This window comes from Hypanus sabinus, chromosome 4, assembly GCF_030144855.1.
Source record: "Hypanus sabinus isolate sHypSab1 chromosome 4, sHypSab1.hap1, whole genome shotgun sequence".
Taxonomy (NCBI): Eukaryota; Metazoa; Chordata; class Chondrichthyes; order Myliobatiformes; family Dasyatidae; genus Hypanus; species Hypanus sabinus.
In genome coordinates, this window is record NC_082709.1 from 182,276,406 (window position 1) to 182,292,146 (window position 15,741).

A 15,741-nucleotide genomic window follows, 5' to 3' on the forward strand; every position below is an offset into this window, starting at 1 on the left:
TTCATGTCACATGTCGGTGATAATAAATCTGATTCTGATTCAGAACTATTCTTCATTCAAATAATCAGCTGAGTCCACCTGTGCCAAGCCAATGCAGGCTCATTATTAGGCTGGGACAGCCTAGGAAGCTGACCATTTCACCTTCTATTGGTGGAATCCACTGGGAATCCAATGGGTGGAATCCAATGTCAAAGCAAATTCTAGAAATATACGGAGGTTCACCCAGCTTCATTGTAAGACTCCCATGTTATGGTGGAAACCCTGGAGTTGCTGTCCATTGGGGAGATAGGTCTCTACTAGCCCTCCCAGTACTTGAGCCATTCTAATCAAGTAAAACAGCTAAAATGGTGGAAGCTAGTTTGATTACATCATTTAAGTGAAATTCGGATAGGTACTTGTATGAGACAGATGAGGTCCAAATGTGGGCCGATGGAACTATGTGGTGCAACAGTTTGATGTGGAATAAAGGATCTGTGTCAATACCTCTGAAGGAATCTTTTTCCAACTTTTTTTAGGAAAACATGACAGAACCACTTCAAAGTGCCACATTTTCACCTCCAAGAAGTTCCTGATCGTAGTTATGGCTGGAGTGGTAGTCACCTCTGTATTAGTTATAATAGCCATTACTGTGGGCGGTAAGTACACTCCCTGTACTCCAACCTGGAAAAAAGTATACGTGCTCGACTCTATTTGAAATCCTTATCCCTTTTGTTGGTTTCAAATCCCTGTTTAACATTTTCAGTCTTACCAGGGTTGGACATGGGATGGGGAAGGTAGAACTGTCTCCTATAACTACCTGGAGGTGATGATAATTAGTGTTGTTGCAAATTAAACTGTATTGGGAAATACAAGTAGCTAAATTAATTTCCACTCAGAATGCTCTCTGCTCATAAGCTAGGGTAATGGTTACCCACCCCACCTGTAAAATACAGGAGGCTGGGTGACCATTACCCCCATTTATGAGCGGAGACCATTCTGATTGGTTACATCATTGTAATGAGATCTAGTGCATTGAATCAGAAAAAGTCAGCTCCATTATTGGTACTAGCCTCCCAACATCCTAAGACCATCTTCATCCTAAAGAAGGCAGCAGCCATCACTAAAAACTCTCACCTCCAGGACATGTCTTCTCCTCATTACTATCTTCAAGGAGGAAGTACAGGAGCCCGAAGACACACACCCAATGTTTTAGGAGCTTCTTCCCCTCAGTCATCAGATTTCTGAATGGACAATGAACGCTACCTTACTTTTCACTCTTTTTTGCCCTATTTATCTATATTTAATATATTTCTTATTGTAACTTACGGTATTTGTCGTGGTTGCAATTGAACAGCAATAGGCATCCAAGTTTTGGTGCTCCAGTTCCCTGGAGTATGTTTAGCTGTTGCTGTCCCTTTAAAACTTGGACTGCCACATTCCTTCATGAAAAGTTTGTACTTAAAGGCCTCGTGCTGAGCACTCAGTACTCAATCATAAGAGTTCCATTCCTAGTAATACTGTTTGTGATTTCACCATCATTTTCATGAGTGTGGTCTTGTTATTTCTGAGTCTGAGTTAATTCTAAACCTTTCTCTCCACTTGGATTTACCACCATCCATAGCCCTCTCGTTACAGTATTTTGTAATGTACTGTATTGCACTACACTACTGTTGTGTAACAGCAAATTTCATGACCTGCATCAGTGATAATAAACTTGAGTCTGATTCTGAGCAGATATGTGGTGGTCTTCCTGCAGAATATGTCTGTGATTAGGATGCATGAATGTCAAGTTCAGTCAGATACTAGATAGGATTAGGAATGCTACAAAGAAGAAGAACAAAGCATATGTTAGTTGAATTTCAAAATGAGCCCTTTGCTTGATATTAGGTTGCTTTATAATGAAAAGGTAAACTTGATCTGTTTATCTCACTGGAGGAGCTAATCAACTAGCCGTTGTATATAGTATTATCCTGGCTAGTATTACTCACTCTCTGTCACTCATGTTTCAAGAAAAGCTCCATTGGCTTACATTCAAGGCATTTATGGGATTTGTAAAATATATTAGTTATTATTTCAAAGTTCAAAATGCATCAATTATCAAAGTATACTGTATACAGCCTCGAGATTCTTCTTCTTGCAGACAGCCACAAAGAAATGCAATAGAACTCATTAAAAAAACTCACACAGCAAAGACTGTCAAGCACCCAATGTGCGATTAAAAAGAGCAAATTGTGCAAATGATAAAAACGTAAACAAATAGCGTACAGAATGTTAACCACAGAGTTCCCGAAAGTGAGTCCGCAGCCACGGAGACAGTTCAGAGCTGACGTGAGTGAAGCTGATCCAGGAGCTGATGGCTGCAGGCCATAGTCATGGAGCCAGTTCTGCGCTGAGGCGAGTTAAAGTGATCCAGGAGCTGATGGCTCTGAGCCATAGTCATGGGAGCCAGTTCTGTGCTGAGGCGAGTTAAAATGATCCAGGAGCTGATGGCTGCAGGTCATACCACCCACGGAGCCAGGTTTAGTGCAGAGGTGGTTAAAGTGATCCAGGAACAAAATGGTTACAGGTCATAGTCACAGAGCCAGTTCTGTGCTGAGGTAAATGCCAATGGCTACAGGCCACAGCTGCAGATTTAGTTATTTGTTGTACTTTATATGTTTGATACTTTCAATGAATTCATTCATTTTAACAGCTAACTCCAACCACCGTGCCTATCTATACTAATCCCACTCATCTGCATTAATTCCACATCCTTCTAAACTAGGGGTTCCCAACCTGGGATCCACCGAGCCCTCTGTTAATGGTATGGGTTGAGAACCCCTGATCTATTCTCTCCTCATTCAAGTACCTGCCAGGATACCTCTTAAAATATAGTTATTGTTCTTGCTTCCACCATGCTTTTCTCTTAGATCGCCTTGAAACCTTCTCCCTCTCACCTTAAACCTGTGGCCTCTAGTTTTCGATTCATCCCACCATGGAAAACAAAGCCTAGCAACCTCTATTCCATACACTCAGTGGTTATTTTATTAGGTATATCTGTACACCTCGTTTATGCAAATATCTAATCAGCCAATCATGTGGCAGCAACTCAATGCATAAAAGCACGCAGACATGGTCAAGAGGTTCAGGTCAAACATCAGAACGGGGATCAAATGTGATCTAAGTGACTTTGGCAATGGAATGATTGTTGGTCCCAGAAACAGGGTGGTTTAAGTATTTCTGAAAATGCTGATCCCCTGGGACATGCACGGCAATGTCTGGATTACAGAGAGTAGTGCAAGAAAACAACATTCGGTGAGTAGCAGTTCTATGGGTGAACGTGCTTTGTTAATGAGAGAGGTCAAAGGAGAATGGTCAGACTGGTCCTAACTGACAGGAAGGCACCAGTAGCACAAACAAGCAATTGTTTGTTACAACAGAAGAGCATATCTGAAAGCACAACACGTTGAACCTTGAAGTAGAATGATTACATCAGCTGGAGACTACCGACATCATCGATTGATGTATGGGGGAGAGTACATGGATTAGTTGGTTGCATCACAGCCTGAAATGGAAACTCCAATGTTCTTCAACAAAAAAGTCCTCAAAATAGTGGATATGGCCCTAAACATCATGGGTAAAGCCCCTCCACCACCACCAATGAGCACCATTGAGAGCATCCTGACAACCCACAACCTATGGTCTCAGTTTTAAAGACTTGTCATCTCACTTTCATGATATTTATTGCTTATTTATTTATTATTATTTTAACCTAGTTTTTTTCTTTCTGTTTTTGCACATTGGTTGTTTGTTCATCCTTTTGGTTATAGTCTTTCATTGTTTTTATTACGTTTAATGTGAGTGCCCACAAGAGTCTCGGTGTAGTATATGGTGGCATATATGCATTGAGAATAAAGTTACTTTGAGTTTTGATCTCTGAACATACTTTGAACTCAGTGGCAACTTTATTAGGTACCTTATAAAGTCAACACAGAGTATAAATCTCTAATTAAATCAAACTTGAACATATATTTGGCCTATAAGCTGCCTACTCAAGTTTGGACATCTCCGATCAGACCATTCATCAATACTGCATACAAAAACGTCAAAGGTCAAGTCAAGTTAAGCTTATTGTCATTTAACTATATACATGTATACCATCAAATGAGACAATGAACCAGGGTGTAAAGCACGGTAGTACACATAACAACATATGAAAGTAAAGATGAAATCTGCAGATACACATAAATAACCTAACTAAAGTGAATAAATTAAATATTGTAGGGTACAGAACAGATTAACTGATGATACTTTGAATGCGATGTGGCAGGGAGTTCAGAAGTCTAATGGCCTGAGGGAAGAAACTGTTTCCCCTCCTATCTGTTCTTGTTTTTATGCATCGGAGCCTCCTGGTTGATGGTGGAAAGTCAGAGAAGATGCTGGATGGATGGGTGGGATCCTTGATAATTCTAAAGGCCCTGCGTACACAGCACTCTTGATAAATGGCCCCAATTGCTGCTGGGGAGATCCTTGCGATCCTCTCAGCCTTTGTAGGGACGTCATGTCCGATGCTCGGCTGCACCCATACCAGATTCAGAGGCAACTTGTCAGGGTGCTCTCAATGGTGCTTCTGTAAAATGCAGTTCATATGGGGGTGGGGGAGCTTCGCTTTCCTTAATCTCCCTGTAAAGTTGAGATACTGTTGTGCCTTCTTGTTCAGGGAGGTGATATTGAGGGACCAGGCGAGGTCATCCTTGATGTGAGCTCCCAGGAACGTAGTGTACTTTCTACAGAGGAGCCACGTATCCACTGAGAGGGATGGTTCACCTGCATCTTCCTGATGTACACAATGACTTCCTTGGTCTTCTCCATGTTCAGACTTAGGGGAGTTTGTTGAGTTTGTTGTCATACACACAAGTGCATGTTTGGATTATTGCAATGAAAAACTTACTTACAGCAGAATCATAGACACATAGCATTATATCAGCAGCATTCACATTTCTACAAGAAAGGACACAATCAGAACAAGAAAGGGATAAAATCCCCTTTTGTATAAGTTGTCACAGCGTGGCTGTATTGGGTTTTCTGGTTGGTTCGAGGACCAAAGGGTTGAAGGGAAGAACTGTTCCTGAACCTGGTGGTGTGTGACTTCAAGCTTCTCTATCTCCTGACTGATAGGAGCTGTGAGAAGTTGGCAGTGAATGTTTGATGGTTGATGCTCTGTCTGTCATGTACAAATGTGACTCAATTCTTCACTTTCAGAGGATGGAATGCAAAGTTGACACTTACAGTATCTTAGTTCATGCTATTTTTTAGATGTTATTTCTCTGTAAGAGCATAGAAAATTAAACACTCTAATGAATATCCCACCATTTAAAATCTTTTCAGTCACCTACAGCTGCATCGGTAAATTCCACTGCTCGGCATCTTCTCTGTGTCTCTGGTACTCAGCCCGGTGTGACGGTGTCAAAGACTGTCCTTCAGGGGAAGACGAGCTGGGATGTGGTAAAGTAGTGAATTAACTTCCTTACATATGGTATCTTCCAAAATAAAATAACAATTCTTCAATAAGGGAAACACCACACCTATTGTATAACTAGATGTGCTGGGACTGGGTCTAATGCTGAGTCATAAGGAAAGATTGAATAGGTTAGGACCTTATTCCTTGAAATGTAGAAGATTGAGAGGAGACTTGAGACAGGTATGCAAAATTATGAGAGGTACAGACAGGCTGAAGGCATGCAGGCTTTTTCCTCTGAAGTTGGGTGGGAGTACAACCAGAGGTCATGGGTGAAGGGTGAAAGGTGAGAAATTTAAGGGGAACATGAGGGAAACTTCTTCATTCAGAGGGTCGTGAGAGTGTAGAACCAAGTTGCCAGTGCAAGTGGTGCACACGAGCTCAATTTCAGCGTTTAAGAGAAGATTGGATAGACACCTGGGTGGCAGGGTGGTTGAGGGCTATGGCCCAGATGCCGGTTGATGAGATTATGTAGCTTAAATGGTTTGGCATGGACTAGATGGGCCAAAGGGCCTGTTTCTCTGCTGTATTTTTCTAAGACTCTATGACATTAAATGGTCATTACACAAATTGCCTCATCGGTTCGCCACATATACAGTATATGAGCTACAAAATCCACTGGCCAGAACAATTGCGAAGATAAACTTAAATCATTGTTCTATTTTAATACTTACTTTATTTCTTTATTTTACTGAGATACAGCACAGAACAGGCTCTTCTAGCCCTTCGAGCTGCACTGCCCAGTGACCCCCAATTAAATCAGCCTAATCACAGAAAAATTTACAGTGACAATTAAACTGCCATCCAGTATGTCTTCGGACTATGGAAGGAAACCAGAGCACCCGGAGGAAACCCATGCGATCACCGGGAGAACATACAAACTCCTTACAGGCAGCAGTGGGAACTGAACCCAGGTCGCTGGTACTGCGAAACGTGTGCTAAACACTACACCATCGTGCCACACCTATTATTTCTATTCTCTATTATTAGTGAATATAAATTAATAAATTTATAATTAGATTTATCATTGTCACATCTAATGAAGTATGGTGAAAAACTTCATTTTTATATGCCAACCATATAAACAGCACTTTGACCATAGAATAGTGCAACACTGGAGCAGGCCCTTCAGCCCACAACATTGTGCTGACCTAATTAGTTTCCTAGGGAAGAAAATATGGTGTGTGATTAATACACAAGTTGCCACCAAATTCATCAGAAACTTTTAGGTGGTTCATTCTACTTCACTGTTGGTTCATGAAAATTGCATTTTGTCCTCAGTCTCCCTTTTATTTAAGTTAATTGCTCTATTTGTAAATTAATTGGATTAAATTACTAGTACAGTACTATGTATAGATATAAAAAATTGTGCCTAAGACTTTTGCACAGTACTGTATATTTACAACATGGAACAGAGTGTGAGTTTGTAAATCTGGTGGGTATGGTGAGGGTGGAGCATCACGGGAGGGGTATGGGATAGGTGATAGAGAAGGAGAGTGGTGCGAGTGCAGACACACTCAGGTCTGAGAATCAGGCAAGGTCATTTGATTCCAAACAAATGTTTCATTGATCATTACAGGTTGTCTCTCTGGTGCTTCCTGCTCCCTCCCCTCTCCCTTCCCATTTTCCAACCATGATTCCCCTCACCCTGCCCCCTTCCCACTCTCAGTCCACAATAGAGACCCATATCAGAATCAGGTTTATCATCACCTACATTTGCCATGAAATTTGTTTGTTTTTGCTGCAGCAGCAGTACAGTGCATAAAATTACTACAGTAAAAAGCAGAAATCTTAGTCACCTTATGCTCTTTCGTTTTACTGCTTTACTGGTCTTGACCCTGTGATTCATGACCCCTGGTTTGGACAGCACTGCCCATGTATCTAGGCTCTTTAACCCTTATGAATTCTGTGTACTTCAGTGAGATCACCATTCATCTTTCGAAACAAGACTGTTTACAGCAGCTTGATGGAAGACAGTAGCTACAGTACTTCCATCTAGGTGGAAAATAAGTCAGCCATGATCAAATATTGGCACAAACTCATTGGGCGGAATGGCCTAATTCTGTTCCCATGCCCATCTGCCACAGTAGGTGTGATTTCCCGCTGACTACTAATTTTATTTCTACTTCCCGTTCCAACATGTCGGTCCATGGCCAACTCTACTGCCGCGATGAGGCTATTCTCGGGACAGAGGAGTGTAGCTTTGCACAAATAAAACAGCGGAGTTATTTTATGTTTCAGAAAAGCCATAACAACTCATTCATTGAACACCAAAAAACTGAATGCAAAGCGCGCAAAAAGTCCTTAACGTAATTACATCATCACGTCAGACCAGACTCTTGAAGTGAAACCCCAACTCAATGTTGGTGATTGTGAATTCTGTACATTTCCTATTACATTACCCTACAGGACCAACAACCCATATACCACCTGGGTAGCATGATGGCATTCTACCTGATGGCATAAACATTGATTTCTTGAACTTCTGTTGACTTTCTTCTCCCTCCCCTGCTCTTTTTTTTCCATTCCACATTCTAACTCCTTGCTTATCCGTTCCTTTCTCTGCAGCTTCCAATCCCCTCCCTCTGGTATCGTTCCTATCTCAGCCCTTTACCTATCCCATCCCATGTTCTCACTTTACCTCCACTCCCCTGGTCTCACCTATCCCCAGCCACCTTGTACTCCTTCCCCTCTTCCCCTGCCTTCCTATTCTGGCTTCCTTCCCCTTCCTTTCCCGTCCTGATGAAGGGTCTCGGCTTGAAATGTCAACTTTTTCCAAACCTCAGCTTTGTTAGTTTAAGCACCTCTGAAAGCTTTGTTGTGTTTATTTATTTGAATATCATTCCCATGGAACTTGGCAGAGAACAACATATACCCTTTGATCCACACAGTTTGAGTTAATCATGATGCACACTGAACACTTGGTTCAAGAACTTACTGTTTTAGGGGTAGTAACTGATCCTGAACCTGGTGGTGCAAGTCCTGAGGCTCCTGTACCAGATGGACTGCCAAGAATGAAAGGGTTAACATGATGTATGATCAGAGTTTGATGTTTCTGGGTCTGTACTTGCTGGAGTCTAAAATAATGAGTGGGGAATCTCATTGAAATCTATCAAATATCTAGATAGAGTGGATGTGGAAAGGATGTTTCTTAAAGTGGGTGTAGTCTAGGACCAGAGGGCACAGCCTCAGTATAGAGGGATGTCCATTTAGAACAGAGATGATGAGGAGCAAAGTCTTTAGCCAAAGGGTAGTGAATCTATGGAATTCATTGCCACAGATGGCTCTGGAGGCATAGTCATCCGGTCTATATAAAAAGGAGATTGACTGGCTCTTGTTTAGTCAGGGTGTCAGAAGTTACCGAGAAAAGTAGAAGAATGGGCTTGAGAGGATAATAAGTCAGCCCTGATGGAATGGTAGAACAGACTTAATGGGCCAAATGGCCTAATTCTTCTCCTATGTTTTATAGTCTTAACTGTCTATGTAAAAAGACTTGCCTTGTATATCCCTTTAAACTTTTGACAAAGTCTATCTTATTAACAGCATCACTTCTATCCAGTTTGATTTTTCCAATCAATTTTCTTTTGGGTTACTTTATTACTCCCTGTAGTCACCTTATTAGGTATACCTGTACACCTGATTGTTAATCCAAATATCTAGTCAGTTAATCACGCAATGTATAAAAGCATGCAGACATGGTCAAAAGGATCAGCTGTTGTTCAAACCAAACAGCAGAATGGGGAGAAATGTGATCTAAGTGACGTTGACTGTGAAATGATTGGTGGTGCCAGATGGGGAGGTTTGAGTATCTCAGAAATTGCTCATCTTTTGGGATTTTCACACATAAGTGTCTCGAGTTGACAGAGAGTGCGAAAAACAAAAGTCATCCTGTAAGCAGTAGTTCTGTGGTTGAAAATGTCTTGTTAATGAGAGATGTCAGAAGAGAATGGCCAGACTGTTTCAAGCTGACAGGAAGGGTACAGTAACTCAAATAATTACACGTTACAGCAGTGGTGTGCAGAAGAGCTTCTCTGAACACAGAACAAGTTAAACCTTGAAGTGGATGGGCTACAGCAGCCGAAAGCATGAACATACAATCAGTGGCCACTTCATTAGCTGCAGGAAGTAGCTAATAAAGTTGGCACTGAGTGTATTTTAAACTATTATTTTAACATGACTAAAACCAGCAGCCTTTATGTGTTAATGGGTTGTCTGTTTTCTGTGATATGATGGTGTTACATCTGGTTCAAATACCATAAACACTTTCTCTTCAACTAAGAAGATTACACATATCCACAAGGATTCTCTTGAAATCCGCTACAGAAAATATCCCAATGGATGGCATCTCAAGTTGGTATGGCAACTACTCTGCTCTGCACTGAGGGAACCCGCAGAGTGTAGTAAACGCTTCCTCGTCTATCACAGACACATCATTCCTTCCACCCAGTCCATCTTCATGGTACACTGTTTCAGGAAGACAAGCAGTATTATCAAGGATTCCTGCCACCCTGGCCAGTCCCTATTCTCAATTCTTCTTTATAGGAGGAGATACAGGAGCTTGAAAGCCCTGACAACCAGAGTCAAGAACAGCTTCTTCGCTATTGCTATCAGAATTCTGAACCAGCCACTTTTCACATCCTGTTCCTAATAGTGCTGCCACGTTCTCAGGCACCTAATTCTTCCTTTCACTATTGACTAAACACATACATCCAATTCTACCTTTCATGGCAGCATTAAATATCTGTGCTTTAGATAATATGTCTTCAGTAGTTTTATTGGGAATAGAATAACTATTAGTCAACATTTAAGAGAAGTCAGGAAGGAATTACAGAAGCCTGAAGACACACACTCAGCGAATCAGGAACAGCTTCTTCCCCTCTGCCATCCGATTCCTAAATGGACGTTGAACCCATGAACTCTACCTCATTACTTCTTTATTTGTTATTTTGAACTACTTATTTTAAGTTAACTATTTAATAGACTATATATATATATAAACTTAATGCAACTCTGGTTTTTTTCCTCTATAGTTATTTATCATGTATTTCATTGTACTGCTGGCAAAAAGTTGACAAATTTCATGACATATACCAATGATATTAAATCTGATTCTGAAGTAGATGTTCTTCCATCCAGGGAGATCCTGGAGCCAAGTTAGAACTCAAACCATGGAGCCTGGAACATTACAACACAGTGCAGGCCCGATGGACCTTTGAACTGACTCTAAGATCAATCTACCCTTTCCCTCCTACAAAGCCCTCCATTTTCCTATCATCCAGGTGCCTATCCATACAAATATCTAAAAGTTTCTTAAAAATTCCCTTGTGTATCTCCCTCTATCACCTCTGGCAATGCATTCCACTGTCTGTTTTTTAAACTTCATATTTGCAGATACAGCACATTAACAGGCCCTTCCTGTCCAATGAGCCCACACCACCCAAATACACCCATGTGTTACCAATTACCTATTTACCAGTACATCTGGGAATGTGGGAGGAAACCAGAGCACCTAGAGGAAACCCATGTGGTCATGGGGAAAATGGGCAAGTTCCTTACAGACAATGCTGGGGATCAAACTCGGGCTGTTGGCACTGTAATAGCATTATGCTGCTATGTTACCATGCCAACCCAATCTTCTTGTTTCTTTTTGTGTAAAAAAAATCTTAAATCTGTGATCACAAGTTATTACTTTATCGTTTCTTTTTGAATTATTTCAGATTGCAGTACATTCTATTCACCATTGCACATTGTGGGACCTGGTGATTTTTCAATTCCCAGGTTCTTTTAGGAGTCCGTGAATGAGTGAAAACTTGTTGCTTCATGATCGTTTATTTGAAGTTTAAAGAAAGGAACAGAGTCAGGGCATATGAAACTGAGAGAAGAAACCCAAAGCAAAGACAAAGAAATGATGGTGATTTTTGCAGAGTCTGACAATTTGTACAGAACTAAGGCAAATTCCTAAGATAAATAAAGGGCAAAGTAAAAGATTTACAGTCCCAGCACGTGTCCTGAGCCAATGCAAAATGAGAAGGTCGTGTGAGTGTTATATTGCTTTACCACCTGTAGGTGGAGACAAACGCCACATAGCGTGAAAATATACAAGTTAAAAATGTTGGTTACTACAATTTTATTATGCTTTTAATAAGGTATTAGTTGAATTAATAAGGTTTCTAGCAAGACTAAGGAGAAACTGTTTCCCCAGAGAGTGGTGAATCTGTGGAATTCTCTGCCCAATGAAGCAGTGAAGGCTACTTCATTAAATATATTTGAGACAAGGTTGGAGAGATTTTTGTATAGTAGGGGAATTAAGGATTATGGGGAAAAGGCAGGTGGGGATGAGTCCATGGCCAGATCAGCCTTGATCTTATTGAATGGCGGAGCAGGCTTGACAGGCCCAATGGCCCACTCCTGCTCCTATTTCTTTATAAAAGAAATGGATACGTTTTTATTAAAAAAATCGATTGAAACATGTTGTCTTTTGTCTGTTGCTGAGTTTAATAGTAGTACATGTAATGTTTATTCTGTGAGCTTCATGTAGTCAAAGAATTTCATTATATCCTGGTGTATATAATAACTTATAGCCAAAAACAAACTCTCTGTCTAACAATCTTGTCCCACGTCAGTGCGAGTGAGCGGGAAGAATTCTGTGGTGCAGATCTATGCAGGTGGTGTGTGGAGGACAGTGTGCTGGGAGGGATGGAACTCCCTGCACGGGACTGCAGCCTGTAAACAGCTGGGATACAGCAGGTAATCTTAAATCACAACCATCTTTCAGCCCTAACCATCCTCTGCCCGGTTAGTCTACAGCTTTCGCCCTGCTATACCAGACTCTTGAAACGACGTCTCACATAAAGAATCAGTGATTCAGGTTGAGATGTCAACTCTTTACTCCCCTCCATAGATGCTGACTGACTTGCTGTGTTCATCCAGTACTTTGTGCATGTTGCTCAAGATTTCCAGCATCTGCAGAACTTCTTATGTTTATGCTTTATTTTTTTCTGCCTGTTCTGTACTTGATTTGTGACTGTAACACTTTATTCTGCATTCTGTTTTCTTTCTCTCCTACCTTGATATAATAATAATTTGGATCACTGTTTAGAGGGGAGGTGATTTATTGGTGAATACTGCTTCTCAAAACTTAGCGCCTTTAACTCTGCCCCAAGCTTGTGAGAGGTGACAGCATCTTGGAGAGGGTCATTGAGAGGTACTTGGGCCCTTGGAATCACTGAATCCACTCCAAAGATGAACCACCCACTTACACCCAGAAACAAAAGAGCTTCTGCAGATGCTGGAAATCTCGAAAAAAAATGCACAAAATGCTGGAGGAACTCAGCAGGTCCAGCAGCATCTATGAAGGGGAGTAAACAGTTGACATTTGGGGCCGAGACCCTTGATCAGAATGTAGTACCCATCCTTTCACACAAGGCTTCAGAGGTAGGTCTTTTACACAGAGAATAGTAAGACTCTGTAATGCACTGCAGGGTGTGGCGGTAGAGGCTGATACATCAGGGACATTAGATAAGCAGATGGATGATTGAAAAACAGAGGACTATGGGGCTGATGAAGGGTCTGAGCCTGAAACATCAAGTATTTACTCCCCAGAGGAAATGTTGAGACAAGTACACTAACAACATTTAAATGTACATGAGCAGGAATCGTTTAGAGCAGGAGTTGCCAACCAGAGGTCTATGGACTCCTTAGTTAATGGCAGGGATCCATGGCATTAAAAAAAAGGTCGGGAACCCCTGGTTTAGAGGGAAATGGGCCAAATGCAGGTTGATGGGACCAGCTGAGATGTGAATAACTCCACCATGGATGGTCCCAAATTTGGCTTCAAAAGGAGGAGGGTTGGCAACCTCTTCCCATAAAAACCCAGAGCTATAGGAACTCCAACAGAAACTCCAAAGACCTTATTCCTGGGAGAGATGGGCTACATCTGGGATAACATGAAAGATTGGCCCTGGATAGAGGATACTGGCAAGCTACTGTTTGTGGCCCATAGCCCTAAGTAAACGAGTTTGATGGGAATTGACCATTTGGGCCAAGGGGCCTGTTTCTATGCAGTTTGACTCTATGACTCTATGATCGTTTGTTTGGGCTGTAGTAAATTGCCGTTAACTTTCCTGCCCTCTCCCTTTGTCTTCCCAGCTACATAAGATCCACAGAGCTTCCTGTCGCATCCATCGAGGAAACACTGAGGCACAACTTTGTGGAAGTAAATTTCAGCCGACGTGTTATCCGAGTCCAAATGGTGGTCTCCCTCAGGTACATTTTCACGTTCAGTTGGATTTGCAGTGTGTCTTTATTTCATAACATTTGTATGAGTTGCTTCAAATTGTATAACAAGGAAATCACTTGGATCACAGCCTCCATATCAATAAGCTACCACAACAACTTAATCAGTCCCACTCCACAGCTTTGCAAATCTTTCCTCACACATAATATCCTGTTCCCTCCTGAGGTGCTGGAGGATTGGATCATAGTTAATATTGTTTTGTTTACAAAAGGCTCTAAGAATGAACTGAGAAATTATAGGCCAGGGAGCCTGAAGTCAGAGGTGGGTACGTTATTGGAAGGTATTCTAAATAACACAAGAAAATCTGCAGCTGTTGGAAATCCAGAGCAGCACACACAGAATACTGGAGGAACTGAGAAGGCCAGGCACCATCTATGGAAAAGAGTGTAGCCGACGTTTCAGGCTGAGATCCTTCATCAGGACTCAAACAATCAAATCAGGAACTGATTAGGGTTAGTCGATGTACATGTTAGATCATGTCAAACCAATCTTATTGAGTTTTTCAAGAAGGTTACCAGAAGAAAAGGCAGTGGACGTATCCACAAGGACTTTAGCAAGGCCTTTAATGATGTCCCACATAGGAGGATTGTCACAAGGGCTCAGTTGCTTGACATTCAGGATGAGGCAGTAAATGGGAATAGACATTGGCTTCATGGTAGAAAACAAGACTGTGGTACAGATGGTTGCTCTCTGACTGGAGACCTGTGACTAATGGAGTGTCGCAGGAATTGGTGCTGGGCCCATTCTTGTTTGTCATCTATTTGAACAGTCTGGATGATATTGTGGTTAACTGGATCAGCAAATTGTAGGTTAAGGGTGAAAGGTGAAATGTTTAAGGGGAACGTGAGAGGCATCATCTTCACTCAGAGGGTGGAACGAGCTGTCTGCAGAACTGGACAATGCAGGTTTTATTTCAAGACTTAAGAGAAATTAAAGAGATAGTTTGTTGTCTTTTGCACACTGGTTGAATACCCAAGTTGTTGTGGTCATTCATTGATCCTATTGTTGTTATTATTCTACAGATTTGTAGAGCATGCCTGCAAGAAACTAAATCTCAGGGTTGTATGTGGTGATGTATATCTACTTTGATAATAAATTTACTTTGTGCTTTGGACCTTCTAAAGACAGATGAGATAGGGTTAATAAATTGTAAGTTGGTGCCGGAAGCATGGCAATATTATGGGTTGCCCCCACCCCTGCACAACCTCTGGCTGTGTTGGTCATTGACGCAAACAATGCATTTCACTGTATATTGCAATGTTCTGATACACATGTGATAAATAAAGCTCATCTTAATGTTATTTTAGATATGGACGTGCTTAGGTAGCCTCGAATTTCTGCAAAACTCCTCAATGTTCATTTCCTTTGGGATAATAGAAACTTCGGAGAAACTCAATTATTTTTGACTGTGGTGTTATTTCTAATCTTGATGTCTTAGTATATTTTCTGTTCTTTTAATCTCCCTGCAGTGACTGTAACTCGGGGAGGGTGACTTCACTGAAATGTTTGGGTAAGTCATTTTCATTTTAAGGGGTGTCTTATCACTAAGAACGATTTGCATTGACATGGTGCTTTTAACATTGAACAGAAAAATGCCCCCACCCCACACTAAATAGCCAGTGGGCCATGGATAACTGAAATCAAGAGACAGGGTCTCAGAGTGGCACAGTTAGTGGAGCTGCTGCCTCACTGTTCCAGTGATTCAATTTTAATTCTGCTTTCCAGTGCTGTCTTTGTGGAGTCAGCATGTTCTTCCCGTGTGGCTTTTCCTCCGGTAGCACTGTGGCATAACACTTTACAACATCGGCGAATAGGCTTCAGGTTTTCCTGCTGTCTGTATGGATCTTGTATGTTCTCTTTGTAATCACGTGGGTTTCTTCCGAGTGCTCTGGTCTCCTCCCACATTGCAAAGGCATATAGTTTAGGGTTAGTAAGTTGTGGGCATACTATGTTGGCACTGGAAACGTGG

General features: G+C 41.5%; 1 protein-coding gene across 5 annotated transcripts in view; it reads left to right on the forward strand.

Annotated features, from left to right (window-relative positions):
• Positions 1–15,741, forward strand: part of LOC132392410 (transmembrane protease serine 3-like) — a 44,659-nt gene that overhangs the window by 9,161 nt on the left and 19,757 nt on the right. For all 5 annotated transcript variants that reach the window (XM_059966234.1, XM_059966233.1, XM_059966232.1 and 2 more), the window contains 5 exons: positions 516–635; positions 5,347–5,463; positions 12,100–12,223; positions 13,625–13,741; positions 15,242–15,282. In XM_059966234.1, the coding sequence (XP_059822217.1) occupies positions 516–635; positions 5,347–5,463; positions 12,100–12,223; positions 13,625–13,741; positions 15,242–15,282 (519 nt within the window). The remainder of the gene's footprint in view (positions 1–515; positions 636–5,346; positions 5,464–12,099; positions 12,224–13,624; positions 13,742–15,241; positions 15,283–15,741) is intronic.